Genomic DNA, 16,006 nt, shown 5'->3' on the forward strand with positions numbered 1-16,006 from the left:
AAAATCGGGTCACTCCCACCCTAATACTGCGCTTTTCCAAGGGTCTTAGCAAACAGCACACCAGGAGATTATATCCTGCGCCTGGCTCGGAGGGTCCCACGCCCACACAGCTTCCCTCATTGCTAGCATGGCAGTCTGAGATCTAACTGCAAGGCAGCAGCGAGGCTGGGGGAGGAGCACCTGCCATTGCTGAGGCTTGGGTAGGTAAACAAAGTGGCAGGAAACTCAAGGAGGCTTGCCTGCCTCTGTAGACTCCACCTCTGGGGACAGGGCATAGCCAAACAAAAGGCAGCAGAAACCTCTGTAGATTTCAGTGTCCCTCTCTGACAGCTTTGAAGAGAGTAGTGGTTCTCCCAGCACAGAGTCTGAGATCTGAGAACAGACAGAGTGCCTGCTCAAGTGGGTCCCTGACCCCCGAGTAGCCTAACTGGGAGACACTCCCCACTAGGGGCAGACTGACACTTCACACCTCACACGGCCGGGTACCCCTCTGAGACGAAGCTTCCAGAGGAACCATCAGGCAGCAACATTTACTGTTCAGCAATATTCACGCTTCTGCAGCCTCCGCTGCTGATACCCAGGCAAACAGGGTCTGGAGTGGACCTCCAGCAAACTCCAACAGACCTGCAGCTGAAGGTCTTGACTGTTAGAAGGAAAACTAACAGAAAGGACATCCACACCAAAACCCCACCTGTATGACACCATTATCAAAGACCAAAGGTAGATAAAAACCACAAAGATGGGGAAAAAACAAAGCAGAAAAACTGAAAATTCTAAAAATCAGAGCGCCTCTCCCCCTCCAAAGGAACACAGCTCCTCACCAGCAATGGAACCAAGCTGGATGGAGAATTACTTTGACTAGTTGACAGAAGAAGGCTTTAGATGATCAAACTTCTCCAAGCTAAAGGAGGAAGTTCGAACCCATCGCCAACAACCTAAAAACCTTGAAAAAAGATTTGACAAATGACTAACTAGAATAACCAATGTAGAGAAGTCCTTAAATGACCTGATAGAGCTGAAAACCATGGCATGAGAACTACGTGACAAATGCACAAGCTTCAGTAACTGATTCGATCAACTGGAAGAAAGGGTATCAGTGATTGAAAATCAAATGAATGAAATGAAGCGAGAAGAGAAGTTTCGAGAAAAAGAGTAAAAAGAAATGAACAAAGCCTCCAGAAATATGGGACTATGTGGAAACACCAAATCTACATCTGATTGGTGTACCTGAAAGTGACGGGGTGAATGGAACCAAGTTGGAAAACACTCTTCAGGATATTAACCAGGAGAGCTTCCCCAACCTAGCAAGAGAGGCCAACATTCAAATTCAGGAAATACAGAGAATGCCACAAGATACTCCTCAAGAAGAGCAACTCCAAGACACATAATTGTCAGATTCACCAAAGTTGAAATGACAGAAAAAATGTTAACGGCACCCAGAGAGAAAGGTTGGGTTACCCACAAAGGGAATCCCATCAGACTAACAGCGGATCTCTCAGCAGAAACTCTACAAGCCAGAAGAGAGTGGGGCCGATACTCAACATTCTTAAAGAAAAGAATTTTCAACCCAGAATTTCACATCCAGCCAAACTAAGTTTCATAAGTGAAGGAGAAATAAAATCCTTTACAGAAAAACAAATGCTGAGAGATTTTGTCATCACCAGGCCCACCTTACAAGAGCTCCTGAAGGAAGCACTAAACATGGAAAGGAACAACTGGTACCAGCCACTGCAAAAAATCCCAAATTGTAAAGTCCATCGATGCTAGGAAGAAACTGCATCAATTAACGAGCAAAATAACCAGCTAACATCATAATGACAGGATCAAATTCACACATAACAATATTAACCTTAAATATAAATGGGCTAAATGCTCCAATTAAAAGACACAGACTGGCAAATTGGATCACCCATCAGTGTGCTGTATTCAGGAGACCCATCTCATGTGCAGAGACATACATAGGCTCAAAATAAAGGGATGGAGGAAGATCTACCAAGCGAATGGAAAAAAAAAAAAAAAAAAAAAGCAGGGGTTGCAATCCTAGTCTCTGACAAAACAGTCTTTACACCAACAAAGATCAAAAGAGGCACAGAAGACCATTACATAATGGTAAAGGGATCAATTCATCAGGAAGAGCTAACTATCCTAAATATACATGTGCCCAATACAGGAGCACCCAGATTCATAAAGCAAGTCCTTAGAGACCTACAAAGGGACCCAGACTCCCACATAATAATAATGGAAGACTTTAACACCCCACTGTCAACATTAGAGAGATCAGTGTGACAGAAGGTTAACAAGGATATCCAGAAATTGAACTCAGCTCTGCACCAAGCAGACCTAATAGACATCTACAGAACTCTCCACCCCAAATCAACAGAATATACATTCTTCTCAGCACCACATCACACTTATTCCAAAACTGACCACATAGTTGGAAGTAAAACACTACTCAGCAAATGTAAAAGAACAGAAATTATAACAAACTGTCTCTCAGACCACAGTGCAATCAAACTAGAACTCAGGATTAAGAAACTCAATCAAAACTGCTCAACTACATGGAAACTGAACAACCTGCTCCTGAATGACTACTGGGTACATAAGGAAATGAAGGCAGAAATAAAGATGTTCTTTGAAACCAATGAGAACAAAGACACAGCATACCAGAATCTCTGGGACACATTTAAATCAGCTTGTAGAGGGAACTTCATAGCAGTAAATGCCCACAAGAGAAAGCAGGAAAGATCTAAAATTGACACCCTAACATCACAGTTAAAAGAACTAGAGAAGCAAGAGCAAACACATTCAAAAGCTAGCAGAAGGCAAGAAATAACTAAGATCAGAGCAGAACTGAAGGAGATAGAGACACAAAAAACCCTTCAAAAAATCAATGAATCCAGGAGCTGGTTTTTTGAAAAAATCAACAAAATTGATAGACCACTAGCAAGACTAATAAAGAAGAGAGAAGAATCAAATAGACACAGTGAAAAATGATAAAGGGTATATCACCACCAATCCCACAGAAATACAAACTACCATCAGAGAATACTATAAACACCTCTACACAAACAAACTAGAAAATCTAGAAGACATGGATCAATTCCTGGACACACACACCCTCCCAAGACTAAACCAGGAAGAAGTTGAATCCCTGAATAGACCAATAGCAGGCTCTGAAATTGAGGCAATGATTAATAGCCTACCAACCAAAAAAAGTCCAGGACCAGACGTACTCACAGCCGAATTCTACCAGAGGTACAAGAAGGAGTTGGCACCATTCCTTCTGAAACTATTTCAATCAATAGAAAAAGAGGGAATCCTCCCTAATTCATTTTATGAGGCCAACATCATCCTGATACCAAAGCCTGGCAGAGACACAACAAAAAAACAGAATTTTAGACCAATATCCCTGATGAACATCGATGCAAAAATCCTCAATAAAATACTGGCAAACCGAATCCAGCAGCACAACAAAAAGCTTATCCACCATGATCAAGTGGGCTTCATCCCTGGGATGCAAGGCTGGTTCAACATATGCAAATCAATAAACATAATCCATCATTGAAACAGAACCAAAGACAAAAGCCACATGATAATCTCAACAGATGCAGAAAAGGCCTTTGGCAAAATTCAACAACCCTTCATGCTAAAAACTCTCAATAAACTAGGTACTGATGGGACGTATCTCAAAATAATAAGAGCTATTTATGACAAACCCACAACCAGTATCATATTGTCTTATGAGGACTTAACTTTGGAAAGTGCTGTAAGAATCAGCAGTAATTCAATGATTTGCCTGGTGATTTTATCATTTTAGGATTCCTTCCCTCCAATTCACTCAATTTCAATGTAACACCTAATGAAAGAAGAAAAAATGTGTTTCCTTTTAGGTTAGCTTACTAAAAAAGATTTTCTTTAGTTTGCTTGCTTCCAATCCTACCTAAATCAAAAGCTTTCCACTGAGTCTTCTTCCAAGCTTGAACACGTTTCCTAGAACTAGACAGTGAATTGTCTTGATCATTTCCTACTTATTTGTCATTTTTACTCATACTTCTTAAATTCCATGTTCAGTTTAATCAGACCTCAAGGATGCAGAATTACATTTAAGCCACATAGTATTAATCACACTAACTCCCTATTCATACCTACATCCTGCCGACCTTCTAGTCTGGGTGGCAAAGCCGCACATGCATCCTCTGGTACGTGTGTGTCTGTTCTTTACGATCTCCTACCTGCTCCCTTGACTAATGTTCTTCCTCTAATTGTTTTCTTCTGACCACCTTCAGGGACACAATTCAGCATTGCTCCATTTTTAGCAAAGATTTTACTGTGTTTTATTCATATCAGAAAATCACATTTGAATTTCAAACACATGCTAAAAATTAAATCATGGATGAAATGCCTGATGCATAGAATGGTTCTCGTTAAAATAAACTTGTCTCTTTTATAACCGTGTGAACAGAGACCACAGTTCTTTAGCATTCACACCGGAGTTCATGTTTCAATACTTTATAATTAAGCATTATGCTCAGCATATACTGTGAAAAGACAACATCATTTTTAAAATGTGTTACTCAGAGAGAAAACAGTGATTTTCATTATGTTCCCCTCCAAGCCCTTGCTTCAGACAGCTGGTGTGGGTCCCATTGTCGGACACTGAAGGGGTTTGAAAGGAGCATGAGCTCTGCCATTGTCACCCTGTGAAAAAAAGTCCTGATAGTTTTTACATTTCAGGGTATATTAACTTGAAAACTTCACTGTATATTATGAAAACCATTAAGCCTGTAGATCTTCTTTTGGGAATACGTTGCAAAATGGCTGATTTTGTCATTTTAAGATTATTTTTTAATTTTTTATTAGACTTAAAAATATGGAATGCTTCACGAATTTGCATGTCATCCTTGCACAGGACACATACTAACCTCTGGATGGCTCCACTTTTATTATAACATATGTGCTACCAAAGCGAGCCATGATTTGGTTCTATTTCAATATTTATTAGATGGCTCAGAAGTATTACATTTGCAAAGATCTTTTGAAATTTATGGGAGCAACGACACTGCTGAAGTATGTTTAGAGAAAAATGCGAAACTAATATTCAGTTTAATAATTATGTACTAATAACCTCTGCCATGTCCTTATTATATTAACTATTATGTTAGGAAGAAATGCCTAAGAAATATCCAACAGAATATCAACCTTAAAGGAACTATAAAACAGCGAGAGGTTCTTTGAGGAGACCATCCAATCTGAGGGGAGAACCTAGCATAACTTAGAGCCATTAAGAACCAGAACAGTTTCGGCCAGGCGTGGTGGCTCACGCCTGTGATCCCAGTACTTTGGGAGGTCGAGGCGGGAGGATGAGGAGGTCAGGAGGTGGAGACTATCCTGGCTAACACGGTGAAACCCTGTCTCTACTAGAAAAAAAAAAAAAAATTACTAAAAAAGGGCGCCTGTGGTTCCAGCTACTCGGGAGGCTGAGGCCGAGAATGGCATGAACCTGGGAGGCGGAGCTTGCAGTGAGCCAAGATCGCACCACTGCACTCCAGCCTGGGCGACAGAGCGAGACTCCATCTCAAAAAAATAAAAATAAAAATAACAAAAATAAAAAAGAGAACCAGAACATTTCCAGGGCGGTCAGCACTGCAGGGGGCTGTCCGGGAAGACTTATCAAGGGCGCCGGAAGGCAAAGATGTGCCCGCACACCATAAAATACAGACGGGAGCCATGAGCACTTGGAATGTATGTGATACTGCGGAAATTTTGAAAACCATATGAAATACGAACTTGACAGAGAAATACACCTTCAATGCAGTACCATTTCAAGAAGAGAAAGAAAACGTGTATCACAAAGTGATGGGAGATGTGCCCAGATCCGTTCTGCAGTCTGAGGCAGGAAATGGATCGATGCTTCCCGTTGACTTCCTTCAGACGTTCGGAACTGTGCTGGAGACTGACCGTCCCGTTAGGAACAAGTAACGCAGCTTGCAGCTGTGAGAAGCGTCCTAGGCAGGACGCAGGGCAGAATATCACGGAGGCAGGTACTGGAGAATTATCTTCAGCCACAGTTCCAAGCCAGAGGGAAAAGCAGGTAGTTGTGTGGAAAGGGAGTTTATGACGGCTGAGGGGAACACACCTGGGGCATTGTGTGACATTTAAAAATATACACTCCGCCATTACAAAGTTTCTGCCACTGGGGAAGAAGAAAGTGCCACAGGTATCAAGTAGTATTGTTGTTATAAGAAAAATAGTGAAACTTCCTTATCTTTGAATCACTAATTTTATACACACACACACACACACACACACACACACATATATATATATATATTTTTTTTTTTGAGACGGAGTCTCGCTCTGTTGCCCAGGCTGGAGTGCAGTGGCTCCATCTCAGCTCACTGCAAGCTCTGCCTCCCGGGTTCATGCCATTCTCCTGCCTCAGCCTCCCAAGTAACTGGGACTACAGGCGCCCACCACCACCCCCGGCTAATTTTTTGTATTTTTTAGTAAAGACGGAGTTTCACCAGGTTAGCCAGGATGGTCTTGATCTCCTGACCTCGTGATCTGCCCGCCTGCACCTCCCAAAGTGCTGGGATTACAGGCGTGAGCCACTGCACCCAGCTTCTGGTCTTTTTTTTTTAAGTATTACCTTTAGAAAATAAAATGTGGTAACAGAAACCATTTGCAGAATGCAAAAGAAATGAAATGTTAATGAGCATACATTTCAGCCACTGAGATGCTGAACCGCTATTTCGTGGAAGAGCCCTGATCAGAACCTAGCAGTGCTTAGAGAATGTCCACACACAGTCCTGCCCAGTGAGAACCTCTGGGCAGGTGAGCCTCAGCGTGCAGCTCTCAGGGCCACCTTGGTGCTTCCTCAGCCAGGACTCAGTGGTGGCCTTGCCACACTGTGCAGGCCGCGGTACCCAGGCCTCCACCCGTTAGCCAGCTCTCTGGCCTATCTGACCACCTTTCTTCTCCATCCAACCAGTCAGGACATCTCCCTTCAGATGCTCTCACCATCCTCTTAAACTCAACACATTCAAAACTGACCTCATCATTTTTCTCACGAGATCTCTCCTGTTCATGGAACCATCATTCTCATTGCCCCAAGCTCCTTACTGAACCTTTCAGTCTATCACAGCCTAAAGCTAACATATGTGATGCAGAGCCTCTCACATTTCCATGCAATCCTCCTGTCCCCCGTCACAACCCTGTCCAGCAGCCACACTTCGTTACTCTTGCCCAACCAGCCCACTCAGGCTGCACTCTCCAGCCAGCTTATAACACCCAATGCAGCATTTCAACACGACACTCTCCTGATGGAAAATCCCACTGCATCCCGAGGCATGCTGTGTCCTTTCTACCTGCTGGACTTTGCTGGGTACTCCAGGATCAGTCCCAGTGGACTCTTCTTTCTCTCCTTACCCCTTTTCCTCCCAACAGTTCCTCAACAGCATGAGGTTCCTCAAAAAATTAAAAATAGAACTGCCATCTGATCCAGAAATCCCACTTCTAGATATATAGCCCAAAGAATTGAAATCAAAATATTGAAGAGGTATCTGCCTTCCCATGTTCACTGCAGCGTTATTCACACCAGCCAAGATATAGGATCAACCCAAATGTCTGTTGGTGGCTGAATGGGTAAAGAAAACTTGGTGTGTGCATACAAGGGAATATTATCCTGTCTGAACATAGAAGGAAATCTCTCTGTACGCTGCAACATGGAGGAACCTGGAGGAGGTTATGCTAAGTGAAATAAGCCAGTCACAAAAGGACAAATGCTGTATGATATGGCTTGGATTTGTGTCCCCGTCCACATCTCATGTTGAATTGTAATCCCCAGTGTTGGAGGTGGGGGCCGGCAGGAAGTGATTGGATCACGGGGGTGGTCGGTCCTTCATGAATGGTTTAGCACCATCTCCTTGGTGCTGTTCTGCTGACAGTGAGTGAGTTATCGAAGGATCTGGTTGTTTGAAAGTGTGTAGCATCTCCCCACTCTTTCTCTCTTCCTCTTGCTCCTGCTATGTGAAATGTCTTATTCCCCCTTTGCCTTCTGCCATGATTGGAAGTTTCCTGAGGCCTGCCCAGAAACAGAAACTGTTAAGCTTCCTATAAAGCTTGCAGAACTGTGAACCAATTAAACCCCTTTTCTTTATAAATTACCCAGTCTCAGCTGTTTCCCTACAGCAGTGTGAGAACAGAGTCATACACTGCATGATTCCACTTCTATGTGGTATCTAAAATAGTGACTCATAGAAACAGAGAGTGCTGGGCATGGTGGCTCATGCTTGTAATCCCAGCACTTGGGAAGCCGAGGCGAGTGGATCACCTGAGGTCAGGAGTTCGAGACCAGCCTGGCTGACATGGTGAGACCCCCCCCCGTCTCTCTTAAAAATACAAAAATTAGCCGGGTATGGTGGTGTGTGCCTATAATCCCAACTGCTCAGGAGGCTGAGGCAAAAGAATCACTTGAACCCAGGAGGCGGAAGTTGCAGTCAGCCGAGATCATGCCATTGCACTCCAGCCTAGGCAACAAGAGTGAAACACCATCTCAAAATAAATAAATAAATAAAAATAAAGTTTCAGTTATACAAGTTGAGTAAGCTCTAGGGAACTGCTGTCTATACAACATGGTGCCTATAGTTAACAATACTGTATTGGGCACTTAACATATGTTAAGGGGGTAGATCTTATACCAAATGTTTGACCATAATAAAAAAATTACCACATGCGAGAATAGAAAGAAGAATTTATGGGTTTGCAAATGTACTTAGTTATCATTTCCCCTAAGGACTGAATTATTTATTAGTATTTTATAAAAGATATTTACATCTAAGTCCATAAGTAAAGTTGGTCTATAATTGTTTTATACTTGTCTTGTTTCGTATGAAGTTATTCCACCAGTGTTAAATGAGCTGGTCAGTTTTCTTCTTTTTTCTCATGTTTGCCAATGCTTGCCTATAAATCCATCTGGTTGTTGGACGTTTTTGGAAGGCAGGTGTGACTGAGGATTAAATTTCTCTATGGTCAATGCTACTGGCTTATCCAGGTGCTCTATTTCTGAAAAAAATTTAATACTATTTTCTAAATATTGTGATACCTTTTTGAGGTTGTTATCACAATCTCTTTTACAGATGAAGAAACTGAGGCTTGGAAACAGTGCCGCATGCTACGGAAAACAGTATGGTTCTTTCTCAAAAAAATTACAAATAGGGGCCAGGTGCGGTGGCTCATGCCTGTAATCCCAACACTTAGTGGGTCATTTGAGGTCAGGTGTTTGAGACCATCTTGGCCAACATGGTGAAACCTGTCTCTACTAAAAATACAAAAATTAGGCAGGCATGGTGGCACCTGCCTGTAGTCCCAGCTACTCGGGAGGCTAAGGCAAAAGAATTGCTTGAGCCTAGGAGGCGGAGGTTGCCACGAGCCAAGATCGCACCACTGAACTGCAGCCTGGGTGACAGAGTCAGACTGTCTAAAAAATAAAATAAAATAAAAATTTAAAAATTACAAATAGATTTACCATATGATCCAGCAATTCCACTTCTGGGTATATACCCCAAAGAATTGAGAGCAGGGACTCTGAACAGATACTTGTGCATCCATGTTCATCGTGGCACTATTACAATAGCCAAGTACCCATCAAGGGATGAATGGATAAGTAAAATGTCTATACATACAATGGGATGTTATTCAGAATTAAAAGGGAGGAAATTCTGACACATGCTAAACACAGATGAACCTTGAAGCTATTATGGTAAGTCACTTATATGAAGTACCTAGAGTGGTCAGATTTGTAGAGACAGAAAGTAAGAATGGTGGTTGCCAAGGGCTGAGGGAAAGAAGGAATAGGGGCTTACTGTTTAATTGGTACAGGGTTTTAGGTTTACAAGATGAGAAGAATTCTGGAGATAAATGGTAGTGGTTGTACACCATTATAAATGTATTGAATTTCATGGAAATGTACACTTAAAGATGGCTTAAAATGGTAAATTTTATATTTTTTATATTTTGCCACAATAAAAAAAAGTACTACATTAATTGACAGACTAAACAAGGACTTTTGGCACCAAAATTAGACTTTGGAAAGAAATCAGATATCTCAGTAAAGGTGTCATGAGAAAAACATGATCGTCAATAGATTTTGTTGCACGTGCTTTAAGACATAGATTTGCTTTTATTTGGAATCACTTGGCAGTGAGGGAAAGGGTGTCATAATCTTTTTATGCCCTTGAGGCTCCAAAGTAGGGTTGCCAGATTTAGCAAATGAAAAACACAGGATGCTGTGCAATATTTAGCATGTGCTTACACTAAAAACATGTCTGTGGTGTTTATCTGAAATTCAGATTTCCCTGGGTTCTGTGTTTTATCTGGCAACCCTCTCTAAGAACCTGAGTCCAGACTTGGCGAGAGGAGTTAAGGAATCAGTGTGAGAACCCGAAGTGGGAACCACAGTTGGTGTCTGACCTGGGAGTGCAGGCTCAAGGTCACAGGGACAGATCTACACCCAGGTCACTCGACTCTGTGCTTGTGAAAGGCCAGCGGGGAGCTGGTGAGTTTTCCTGAGGAATCCTTCAGAGAGACCTTGTGAACAGCTGTACTCATGAAAGGCCCATGCTCCGTTTTAACTCTGTTAAAGTGGGGGCGGAGGCAGGGCTGGGGTGCAAAGCTCAAGTCAGCTCCACAGTCTGTGCTCTATGTCCTGGTTTTGGTCACTTCCTCACCCAACATGGTAGGCCAGGATCTGGAATGTCTGAGCCTTCATCTCACATTGTAGCTGGTTTCCACAGAAACATGAAACCAAAGACCACCCACGGCACAGCAGAGGTTCTTGGTGCACATGCACTGCTGCTGAGACGGGCACGTGCCCCTTCTGGGCCCAGCTGCCCAGGAGCTGCCTTTGAAAAGTCTGCTCTCTTGACACATGAAAAAATGCTCATCATCACTGGCCATCAGAGAAATGCAAATCAAAACCACAATGAGATACCATCTCACACCAGTTAGAATGGCAATCATTAAAAAGTCAGGAAACAACAGGTGTTGGAGAGGATGTGGAGAAATAGGAACACTTTTACACTGTTGGTGGGATTGTAAACTAGTTCAACCACTATGGAAAACAGTATGGCGATTCCTCAAGGATCTAGAACTAGATGTACCATATGACCCAGCCATCCCACTACTGGGTATATACCCAAAGGATTATAAATCATGCTGCTATAAAGACACATGCACACGTATGTTTATTGTGGCACTATTCACAATAGCAAAGACTTGGAATCAACCCAAATGTCCATCAGTGACAGACGGGATTAAGAAAAAGTGGCACATATACACCATGGAATACCATGCAGCCATAAAAAAGGATGAGTTTGTGTCCTTTGTAGGGACATGGATGCAGCTGGAAACCATCATTCTTAGCAAACTATCACAAGAACAGAAAACCAAACACCACATGTTCTCACTCATAGGTGGGAACTGAACAGTGAGATCACTTGGACTCGGGAAGGGGAACATCACACACCGGGGCCTATCATGGGGAGGGGGTAGTGGGGAGGGATTGCATTGGGAGTTATACCTGATGTAAATGACGAGTTGATGGGTGCTGACGAGTTAATGGGTGCAGCACACCAACATGGCACAAGTATACATATGTAACAAACCTGCACATTATGCACATGTACCCTAGAACTTAAAGTATAATAATAAAAAAAGACAAAAAAAAAAAAAAAGAAAAGAAAAGTCTGCTCTCCTCCCATGGCTGGTGCTACAGAACCATCAGCACGTCCACAACTAGCAGCTGCTTTTCTCTAAGGAACGTCTTCATGCAGGTATTTACATGGGAAAGAATTACAAATTTCAAATAACATCAAGAGGTGTGAATCCCCCTAAGGGTTCAAAAAACAGGGAAGGCACAGAATAGGGATGGGGACCAGGAGCACAGCTGCCTTCCTTGTTTATCCAGTCAAAATCTCTCAGAGACACAAACTCTGGCGTCCTCCATGTTGGAAAAGCAGGTCACGGCTAAGATAGGTGGAGACCGCTCAAGCGAGCATTTGGAAAATGGGATCATTTTTCTAAAATATATGGATAGCGGCCACTGTGACCTGAGCTGCAGCCACAGAGCAGAACTCAAATTAATGTGAAGGGGACTGAATGCAACTTCAGAAATCTGGATCTACAGCTGCTTGGTCCATTAAAATAATATACTTACATGGTTTTAAAATGTTCCCTCTTTTCAAATTACACACATTATCCCAGAAAAGTAGCTGATTAAGGCAAACTGTTTCATTCCAAGTGGTGAAAATAAAATTGACAATAAAGGAAGCACTAACCTAAAATGATGCCATCTTTTCTTTTTTTCTGTCCTGCAAAATGCGCCATTAGGTGAGGTCCTGATAGCACAAGGCCACGTCCGAGGAGGGTCCAGCTCCTTCCTTTGCTCCCTTTGCCCCGTGACTTGCTGGAGCCTCCTTAAAAGGTTATGTGGCCAACAGCTGGTGTGCTCATGTGGAATTAATCAATGAACATTGCTTGTCTGTTGTAGAAATTGGAGCTTAGAGTTTTCTTGAAGAAATAAAAGGCTTCATACTCTAATCTGTTATCATCTGTATTGACACTTTTTTAAAAGCTCAAAATGAAAAACATAAAATACTATCAAGTAATCAACAGAACATTCAATGTGTATAAAGATTTATTTTTTAAAAAACATGTTAAAAAAGAGAGCCAGGGAATTCAATTTACATTTTAGACCATTTAATGGAGGTATTTGTTGCACATGTGGTTTTAGTGTAACATAAACACAACATCTCTCCCCAGAAACACTTAACCTGAGTTGGAAATGAAATATGAACTGAAGAGATTCTTAATTCACACAAACACTTCTTTTCAAAATACTAGCAATTATTCCAACTGAGGATTCTGCTTGAGGTTCAGGACTCCGTCCCAGGACAGGAATGAAGGAAAACTCCGTGCAGTTCAAATGCTCTGCTGAAGTCAAAGGATTGCACCTGCGGCCTCTTAATCAGAGCTAGCTTCCTCAAACACCCGCGGAACGAGGCCTGGCTGCTCAGGCATTTTTGCTTCATGCCAGCTGTTCAGGAAAGAAGAGAAGACAAATCTTGCTTAATTTTGTTGAAATGCGATCCATAGCACAAAAGGAACAGAAATAATCTCAAGTGGGTTATTTTGTTTTTAAAATTTTTCACTATTAAAATTAGAAGAATATTTTCCACATATGTGGTGTCAGTGAATAGCAGAATTCAGAGAAACTTTTTTTTTTTTTCTTTTTTTTTTTGAGACAGAGTCTTGCTCTGTTACCCAGGCTGAAGTACAGTGGTGCGATCTCGGCTCACTGCAACCTCTGCCTCCTGGGTTCAAGTGATTCTCCTGTCTCAGCCTCCTGAGTAGCTGGGATTACAGGCACCCATCACCACATCCGGCTTCTTTTTATATTTTTAGTAGAGACAGGGTTTCACCATGTTGGCCAGGCTGGTCTCAAACTTCTAACCTCAAGTGATCCACCCACCTTGGCCTCCCAAAGTGCCGGGATTATAGGCGTGAGCCACCACACCTGGCCAAAAACTTTAAATATATAAAATTTTAAGGCATAGTTATAACTTAAGTCAAACAACAGGTGTTTATTTTATTATTTGCAACAATTCCTTGGAACATCTAAAATACATAATTCTAATCCAAAGTTGACCAGAGAGATGAGTCACGAGTTTGTTTCCTAAAATAATTCCCTAGACCTAAAATGACTCCCAAGTCTGAGAGTCATGAAATTTACTTTGGGAAAGTCATCCAGCTGCCTTTATATCAGACCCAATGTTCTCACAATCTTACGCAATGATTAACTTGTGTGTCTAGATTATTTTAAGTTTTCCAAGAATTCTTAAGTATTTGAAATGGCCTTTCTAAAATGGTCAAAGACTCATCAAGCCAAACCATGTACCTTTCTCAATCCCTATTCTACATCCACCTGAACCAAGACTTCCTCCAGGAACAGTGCCCCTTTTGAGTGGAAGAGCAGGTACCCGTACATACCAGGATAGCCACCAACATAAATGGGATTGTTGGTGTCCACCGAGGTAGAGCGGGTGTGTGGACTTTCAGCGCCAACTGCGTTCCCATCGACAATCAGAGTGATACGGTGTTTGCTTTTGTTAGCTTGAAGCGTGTGCCATTTTCCATCACAGAGCGCAGTGGCGGTTTTGGGCTCATATGTGGCTGTTATCCTGCCAGCACCATTGTTGACATGGAACAAGACCTAAACAAAGCAAATATCTTGGTGAGTTTTTGTGTATTTAAGGAACACAGTCCATTTGTATAAGCTCTTGGAGTGGATAAAATTGCAGCATTATGTTTAAAAGGAGAGCTAACATGAGAAACAGAAAATAATTTTGAAAAAGAGCCTTTTAAAGGATTCAGATGATGGCAGAGTACGGTGGCTCACGCCTGTAAGCCCGGCATTTTAGGAGGCCATGGCGGGTGGATCACCTGGGGTCAGGAGTTCGAGACCAGCGTGAGCAACATGGAGAAACCCTGTCTCTACTAAAAATACAAAAAAAATTAGCCAGGTGTGGTGGCACGTGCCTGTAATCCTAGCAACTTGGGAGGCTGAGGCAGGAAAACTGCTTGAACCTGGGAGGTGGAGGTTGCAGTGAGCCAGTATCGTGCCACTGCACTCCAGCCTGGGCAACAAGAGCAAAACTCCGTCTCCAAAAAAATAAAAATAAATAAAAAAATAAAAAAAAATCAGATGTTACACTATTCCCCAAATTCCAGAAAGGGCAAATGGCCACCTTCATGACCACAAGTCCGAGCACACTGCATCCTTAAATGAGGGCCTCATATTTAGGACATTTTACGAGTTAATAGCCTTACTGGAGGTGCTGGTCATACATTTTTTTTTTTTTTTGAGATGGAGTTTCACTCTTGTTGTCCAGGCTGGAGTGCAGTGGGCGTGGTCTTGACTCACTGCAAACTCCACCTCCCGGGTTCAAGTGATTCTTTTGCCTCAGTCTCCCGCATAGCTGGGACTATAGGCGCCCGCCACCACGCCCTGCTAATTTTTGTATTTTTAGTAGACAGGGTTTCACCATGTTGGCCAGGCTGGTCTCAAATTCCTGACCTCAGGTGATCTGCCGGCCTCGACCTCCCAAAGTGCCAGGATTACAGGTGTGACCCACCACACCTGGCCCGGTCATACCTATTGATAGCACCTATGAGCGAATATTTACTAACTCTCTTCTGATGAACCATAGATGCTCTCCCACAGCGAGTAAAGAGATCTCAGCTTTGCAAAAGATAGGAGGTGTTATGGGCTGAAGACCGCCCCCTCCAAAATTCATATGCTGAAGTCCTAACCCCTAGTACCTCAGAATGTGATTGTATTTGAAGATGGAGCTTTTAGAGGTAATTAAGTAAAGATGAGTCACCAGGGTGGCCCTCATCCAATCTGACTGTGTCTTTACAAGAAGAGATTAGGACACAAACATGCACAGAGGGAAGACCACCTGAGAACACAGGGAGAACAAGGCATCTGTGAGTCAAAGAGAGAGGCCTCCGAATCAAGAACCTTACCAACACATTGATCTCGGACTTCTAGTCTCTAGAATGGCAAGAAAACAAATTTCCATTGTTTAAGCCACACAGTCTGTGGTTCTTTGTTCTGGCACCCCAAGCAGACTAAGACAGGAGGAAAGATTTCAAATGTACTTTTTGAAGATTGTTATGCTATATATGAAGCTGCTCAGTATTATTTCAAGGTGGACTGTGACAATTAAAGATACGGGTCATAAACCCTTAGGCAACAACTAAAAATGTTAAAAAAGAACTATAAATAATAGTCCAATGAGGTAAAATGTATAATACAACAGAAAATTACATTGTTTGCAGCAATTACACTTCTGATTGCATTTTTAATTTTTTATTTATCTAAGTAAAATATTTTTCAAAAACAGAGATGGCGGTCTTGCTACATTGCCCAGGCTGGTCTCAAACT

The 16,006-nt window shown here is 42.3% G+C and overlaps 1 protein-coding gene and 1 pseudogene across 2 annotated transcripts in view; both read right to left on the reverse strand.

Annotated features, from left to right (window-relative positions):
• Window positions 1-4,864: 4,864 nt before the first annotated feature.
• Window positions 4,865-4,965, reverse strand: LOC117064334 (annotated as a pseudogene).
• A 7,631-nt stretch (window positions 4,966-12,596) lies between these two features.
• LAMA1 (laminin subunit alpha 1) overlaps window positions 12,597-16,006 on the reverse strand; it is a 176,895-nt gene continuing 173,485 nt past the window's right edge. Inside the window, exons 51-52 of one of the 2 annotated variants that reach the window (XM_033178300.1) lie at window positions 14,047-14,269; window positions 12,597-13,093 (exon numbers count right to left, since the gene is read on the reverse strand). In XM_033178300.1, coding sequence (XP_033034191.1) covers window positions 12,933-13,093; window positions 14,047-14,269 — 384 coding nt within the window. In that variant the 3' untranslated portion in view covers window positions 12,597-12,932. The remainder of the gene's footprint in view (window positions 13,094-14,046; window positions 14,270-16,006) is intronic. The other variant, XM_033178301.1, reaches the window with a different exon arrangement.

This window comes from Trachypithecus francoisi, unplaced genomic scaffold (assembly GCF_009764315.1).
Source record: "Trachypithecus francoisi isolate TF-2019V2 unplaced genomic scaffold, Tfra_2.0 Lachesis_group19, whole genome shotgun sequence".
Lineage (NCBI taxonomy): Eukaryota > Metazoa > Chordata > Mammalia > Primates > Cercopithecidae > Trachypithecus > Trachypithecus francoisi.